Source organism: Azolla caroliniana, unplaced genomic scaffold, assembly GCF_043228905.1.
Source record: "Azolla caroliniana isolate FFs.n. ecotype wild unplaced genomic scaffold, voAzoCaro1.0.p SCAF_1, whole genome shotgun sequence".
Lineage (NCBI taxonomy): Eukaryota > Viridiplantae > Streptophyta > Polypodiopsida > Salviniales > Salviniaceae > Azolla > Azolla caroliniana.
In genome coordinates this window covers 30,181,471-30,188,844 of record NW_028230436.1, presented here as the reverse complement: position 1 = coordinate 30,188,844, position 7,374 = coordinate 30,181,471, and the positions used below count along the sequence as shown (strand labels likewise).

The 7,374-nt window shown below is 37.8% G+C and overlaps 2 protein-coding genes across 2 annotated transcripts in view; both read right to left on the bottom strand.

Moving 5' to 3' along the window:
• LOC147869612 (glycine-rich domain-containing protein 2-like) overlaps positions 1 to 7,374 on the bottom strand; it is a 59,744-nt gene that overhangs the window by 24,521 nt on the left and 27,849 nt on the right. The window lies entirely within an intron of this gene.
• LOC147869613 (uncharacterized) lies at positions 1,049 to 3,329 on the bottom strand. The gene is made up of 5 exons (XM_087339313.1): positions 3,155 to 3,329; positions 2,621 to 2,829; positions 2,036 to 2,272; positions 1,098 to 1,821; positions 1,049 to 1,056 (listed from the first exon to the last, which is right to left on the bottom strand). Exons 1-5 carry the CDS (start codon positions 3,327 to 3,329, stop codon positions 1,049 to 1,051), a joined length of 1,353 nt encoding a protein of 450 aa, XP_087195439.1.

Genomic DNA, 7,374 nt, shown 5'->3' with positions numbered 1-7,374 from the left:
GAAAAATAGGAAATGGAGAGAGAGAGAGAGAGAGAGAGATAATAATAATAATAATAAAGACACGGCATCCGTAGCACGTGGGAAGGCCCTGACGTCACGTGCTCACAGGCCCGTTGATGATGACGTCAGAGCGGGGGGCAGCCGTTGACCCCCACCGCCGTTAATCGCGCAGGTAATCGCGGAATCGCGATCTCCCGTCAGCATTCCGGTCAATGATTCCGTCAGCTGCACTGCCGGAAGGATCAATGAATCTCTCGGTCTGTAATCGCCAAATCCTGCTGTAAAAATGATAAACTGACTACTAATTTAGTTGTTGTTGTGGTCGTCATTATGATTATGGTTGCCATTGGCGCTACTGCTGTGATTAGGGTTCCTCATGTTCATCATCATCATCATCAGGAGTTCCTCCTGTTCTACCGCTACTAAGGATCGCAGCAGACTCACTGGATTACTAGTCGTCGTCGTCGCCGAAGAAGAAGAAGAAGAAGAAGAAGAAGAAGAAGACCCCTGATCTGCTTTTGCTGCTCCATGATGATGATGGTGATGATCATCACCACAATTCGCGATGCTTGCCGCCTCCATAAATGCACAGCTGATCCCTAATTACATATAATAATAGACGACCCCCAGCCAAAGGAAACAACCGAAAAAGATTAGTTATTTGATTTCCATATACAGTATCTGGAGGAAATTTTGATCCATTTTTAGTGCATAATATATAATATATGTACTGTATGTATGTTTAACGGTTTCCGATGTAGGGGAAAGAAAAAAAAACTAGCACGCAGATGATACACAATGCCAAGAAATCTAATTAAACAATTGACTCTTTTGTTTTTCCGTTATAGAATAATGAATGTAAACAGTAGATAAAGGAATTGTATCAGTACCTATCGCTTGAGCTGGAGCAGGATCTGCAAGAGGGGAGTTGGATGGATGATGGCGATCATCATGATAATGATAATGAGCAGGAAGAGGGGGAGCCTGCTGCTGCACCTTGCCCACTAAACATGCTATATTACCGATATATTCAGATGGATAATTAGCACTAATCATCTTGTGCTCAAGTCCCATGGCAACATCACAATTCATTATACCGGAGCTATTACGATGATGATAGGTGCTAGTATTAGAAGAGGGGTGGATGTAATTAGGGTCATCGACACCATAATCGTGCTTAATTAGGGTGTCGTACTGGGAGGGGGCGCCAGATGTCGTCAAAGGCCATGGCATGTCACGGACGTCTGCAGTTATCATACAATCCATCTGCGATGGCGATGGCGATGGCGATGGCGATGGGATCACCAGAATATTATTACTCCCACATTGGAGCTGCTGATCATCCCTGCATGCAGGCAATTCATGGCCGCTTGACGATCTGGACAGAAGGAGGACATTCCGTCCATGTGTCCGAGGTCCCTGAAGTAGGAAGCCATTATCGTCCATGTAATCAGACGTCGAAGCATTGCTACTACTGCTGAGCCCTACGAAGCTGTAGAGGCTGTTAGTAATAGTAGTAGCAGCAGCAGCAGTAGCCATGGTTACCTCCGCCTCCCCCAGGCTTTGCGACGTTGTAGTTATATTTGTGTGGGGCGACTCCTGCAAACCTGGTAACTGGTCGCTAATCGTAACTGTATTATTAACGTTGATCTTGTTATTACTGCTTATGCTCATATGGTGCCCATGCTTATTCTTAGTTTGATGATTATGATCATGATCATGATGATGTTGTAGCCGATCTGTCAAGGAGTCGTTGCTGTGATTAGGGAGCTTCGACTTAGATCCATTTTTCTTAAACACGCGGCACACGACCCATTCATCCTGTATATGTCGTAAATTAACGATCAAGGTGAGAATTAAACGCGAGATTTACTGGAGTACAAAGAAGCTACAGAGAAATTAGTTATATTGTAGTGATCGATGAAAAGAAATAAATAACTCGCGGCACATAATCAATCCAAATGCTAAAATTTTCAATTACGATCGACAAAAAATAATTTATAATGCATATCTATATAAATAAAAATATGATTACCTTGCAGGTGGTGAGCTTAGTCGAGTGATTAGGATGGAGTAAGGATGAATTATAAGTAGTGGCAGGATTCGGATTAGAGTAATTAGATGAGGCAGCAGCAGCAGCAGTTAATAGATGGTGGTCGTTATCAATGAGTCTGTACTCATGCATAATCCAATTGCTCTTCTCTCCTCTGGGTGCCCTTCCTTTGTAGAACACCAATGTCTTCTTCATGCCCACCAGCTTGCAATTCATGTTCTTCTTATTATCCTGATTATAACTAGCAGTACTGTTGTTATTGCTATAGGTGTAATTACTATTATTATGATTAGTAGCATTGCTCTTACTATAACTAACCGCATTTAAATTATTACTGAAAGAAATCAAACCGGCTGGTAGCTGCTTACGATTAGCGTTGTTTAGACTATAATAATAATAATTATTATTATTATAAGCAACAGCATCATCAAGTACATTGATTTCATGGTGATTCTTGCGATCACTACCAATCTTACAATTAGATGTATGATTGCTATTACTGCTAGCTGGTAGCATGTATTGGCGGTGGTTGTGATGAATGTCAGTAATAGGGTAGGTAGGGGTAACATTGTTAGGATGATTAGGGTTAGGGTTAATGGGGTGCTGGAAGAAGACTTGTCTGTCTTTGCCTGTGGCCTTCCAGTAGCCGGACAGGGTGGCCCTGTTGGTCCGTAGCCCTGTGGGGTATTTCCTGTCCCTCAGGCTGAAGAAATACCTGCACTCTGCATCCTTACTGCTACTGCTCTGTTCCTGGAGAAGACTATGATCGCCCATTTCTGCATTGTTATTTTAATCCATTTCAGAAAACCCCACTAATTCACTTCATGAAATCATTACAAAGAAAAAAAAACACATCCCAAATCCCAAACCATTTCTCCTATTCTTACTAATTTTGATTCAACCTCCATCCCCCACCACATTTTCAATCAAGGCAATCCGTCCCATTAATTAGGGGTAACCCTAATAAGCTACAGAAACGAATGGTTACAAAACATTAAACTGACCCAATCAATCAATCAGAGTTTACTAAGTTAGTCAATCCATTTGTCGGATATTTATATACATATACGAATATATATATAGGTAATGGTAATAAGGTACCAGGGAGGTCCCATGGTTCACACTTGTTGAGGTCAACTTCAGCGATGGCAGGAACGTTAAAGGAAGAAGGATTGGCCACCTTATTGGAGAGGTAATACACGATGAGCTCTGCATCGGTTGGATGGAATCTGTAACCAGGTGGCAAGCACATGGGCTGAATATCTCGAGGAGACATGGCCACGAATCCATGGCTATCACTGATCAGATGGTTCGCGCCATGATCATTGCAGCTCTGCAGGTGATCGTGATCATCACGATGGTGACGATGACCACGAGGAGCGCGACCACGATGATCATTCTCATGTGCATATTGATTATTAGGGTTGTTACCATTGTGAAGGTTGCTAATGGTGTTGTAATTAGCAGGTGGCCTCATTAGCAGTACATTAGTAGGAGCCGGCGCATTGTTTGTGCTCAACATGTTCATCAAATAATAACAATAATGATATTAATAGCAATTGATTAAAAGGTTGCTGCTAGTAATTAGTATTTCGGTTTGGAGTAGCAGTAAAAATAGTGAGAATTGTTTCGATTGTTGCTGATTGCACAGGGTTTTACTACATTCCACTATCACACATTATGGAATAGTTCCATTCACAGCCTTAATGGAGATTTTGAAGGGTTAAAAATGAATTAACCAACGTGAAGTAGTCTCTAATGTCTCAATAGGAATTAATCCGCTAAATTGGACGAATTAAGAAGGAAGGATTGGTATGTATAAATGTATGCAACGCTCACAATTAATGCGTGGAAAGAAAGGGAAGGCAGCAAAGCAATTGAGGGAATTAGAATTTGGGGGAAGAGTTTAATTATTATAGATGTGTTACAGTAAAAACAGAAGAAGCTTAAGCCATGCAGAAGAAGAAGCTCAAACGCAGGAGCCAGAGAGAGGGGTAGGCGAAGAACGTGGAAATGTAACACCGCACGCACATACATATATATACATAAATACAAATACATACATATATATATACGTATCTACGTATGTATGTATGTGTTTGTATTTATGTACATAAATATATATATGTATATATATGTACTATTTATTCTACATTCTGTATATTATTATTTTATTTTATGTCATATTTCTATATATTTGTTTTATTATTATTATTATATTTTTCGGATTATATATGTATGTGGTATGTACACACATGTGGGTATGACTTTTATGATGTGATTGATATTAGGTAGTCATGACAACAAAATCAAGAGGGAATTAAGGGGGGGGGGGGGGGTGGGGGGGGCACGCACATGCTCTCATAAGAGAATTTCCCTCCTAATTATATTTATTTACTTGTTTTTGAATCTTAATCTACGATTTTCTCTCGCTTGGACATGCATTCACCCATCATTTGCTTCTTCTTTTGTGTGTGTGTGTGTGTGTGTGTGTGTGTGTGTTTTGGTTTTGGATTTTGACTAATATCTTCAGCTTCATGTATCTCTTCTCTAATGTTTTACTTATTAAATTGATCAGAAACAAAGCTTCCATTCATGTCCAAATTGTCCTCCTCACTCATACCACCCTTAGTGTTCGCCTTAACCAATTAAACAAGTCAAATGGATGTGGGTGCACACCTCATGCAGTCAATCTGGCAGAGACAAATTCACAAGGTTTACTATATGGCAAAGTTCTCACAATAGATATAAAATGATTGACACCCCATATGTTAAACAATTTAGAAGGTTTTTTACCACTAACACATGTTTCACACTTTGAGATCCTAAAGTGTTTGGAATACATATCTCCAGACTTTGAGAGTGGGATCATATCACCCATATTGAGTATTGAAGGCATCATTAGAAAGCCTCCATCCCCTATCATGACATGCTACACGTTGAACAAGTACTTAATCAAGCCCGGATGAGAGGCAAATGAGCTCATCTAAGTTAGTAATCACTTTGGGGAGAGTTGAAGAATTGAGAGCATCTGAGAGATGCCAAGGCTGAATGGGAGAAGAATGAAACACTATACCTCGACACATATATTAGTAATCATCTCGTAGTCTTTGAAGGTTTTAGTCTATTGTTCTTCCCTTCAATGGCCATTGCACCATTCATTCTTTTTTTGCAAGCACTTTGTGGGCCAATGCTTTCATCTACCTTTACAAAGCCATTTCCAAGTCAATTATCCATTTCAATATCTATAAGGTGTTACTTGGACAAATATTCGATCCACTCCTAAGCACAATACTTCAATCAAGCTGACATAGCTCGTCAAGTTGTGGGTTGGTCAACATGGCCAATCCTACCACCTCTTTTATTATCTTCTTAGGTCTTTTTTTCTAAGTTAAATTCTTACATGAATGGATGAGTTGAAAGATGTGATGTTTGTTTTGGTTTCATATGCTAGATTGTAGGCTTCTTTTCTGTAGAGATATCCATACGCTTCTCCTATACGAGTCCTATGAAAACCATTACAATGGCATAGACGTTATAATGAAAGATTGACTCTAAAATAGAAAAATGTCCATGGTAAATTTGAGGTGTGAAGAGCCCATACCAATATTGTAGCACATAACTTCTCTTAAATGTGAATCGATGAACAATACCATAAAGAATAAGCCCAAGTGAGGTCATGTTTAGGTATCATAACATTTGTGGTTCCTTTAGGACATAACCATACCCTATTTTGGGGAAGAATATTTGTCCCATGATTTAGAAAACATCATTTAATATTCTTTTAGATGTTGAAAACCCCATAGTGCTTATCTAGAGAATGTGATATTTGTTTGTTTATTTATGACATGTTTCGTTATTTATCACTTTCTCTAATCATAGAAACTAAACTGACTAAATCATAGAAAAATGTCCATGGTAAATTTGAGGTGTGAAGAGCCCATACCAATATTGTAGCACATAGCTTCTCTTAAATGTGAATCGATGAACACCATAAAGAATAAGCCCAAGTGAGGTCATGTTTAGGTATCATAACATTTGTGGTTCCTTTAGGACATAACCATACCCTAGTTTGGGGAAGAATATTTGTCCCATGATATAGAAAACATCATTTAATATTCTTTTAGATGTTAAAAAACCCATAGTGTTTATCTAGAGAATGTGATATTTGTTTGTTTATTTATGACATGTTTCATTATTTATCACTTTCTCTAATCATAGAAACTAAACTGACTAAATCGTATGGAAGTCTTCAAGTTATCTTTTTGTTTGGCCACACTCATGTTTGTGCTCTTCTCTAGATAATGTGTTCACTTTTTCCTGGTGTAATATCAAAACTCAATATTCCACATTGATCTCCATGTGCGGCTATTGGAAAAACAACAAAACACATGTAGATATTTTCCCCTCCTTGTTATGGATTGCAAGCATAACCTTTCACAAATTACAGAGGAAAATCAAACAAACAATAACCCAACTCTAGCTCAGAAGTCCCTTGTAGCTTTACACATTGTTGATCGAGGGATGTCAAATACCAACATACTAAGAATTTTTCATTTATTGGACTTTTATTAAAGGACTATCTAGTTCACATTATAACAAAATAACTCATGATATGCTGAAACACAAAGTGAGAGATTTAATGACTCTATGATATAATTCATATCATTTAGTTCATATATCCTTAGTTCCCACCATATATGCAATCTAACAAGTGAATGTTTATAAGTTCATGATCATACTCTATGAAACGGTGAGATAAACATAATCATACATATCTTTGCCTTGCAACATCATTAAGGTTGTGGATTCAAGTGTCAAACCATGGTTGTACCAAGTGAACTTTTGTTCGTTATTCCATAATTTTCATATATTTATTTATTTATTTATTTATTTAAAGGTCAAGTACATACCCCTAATGTCTATCGCTTAATTCAAGTATAAACGTAAACTATTTTCAAAATATGAATGACCCAAATTCTCTATGAATAGCTATTCATCATATAATGTTCGAATATTCTATAATCGAGTATTGTGTTATGCATGATGTTTGAAGATATATAGGATTATTACGTCAACATCAACATTTATGTTAAAGGAATAAAGTAATGATGACTTTCCTTCAGAATTTGTGATTTGAGATCGCACTTAAAGCTTTTTATTTAATTATACGTGCTCATTATGACTACATAGGATGTTTGAAAATTATATACATCTCAATGCATTTAATTGTTATCATGTAGTATAAAACGCTTATGTAGTTTAATATACCATGCACAAAACCCTCTATGACAGGCCTTCCCTCTACTAAAATACCAAAG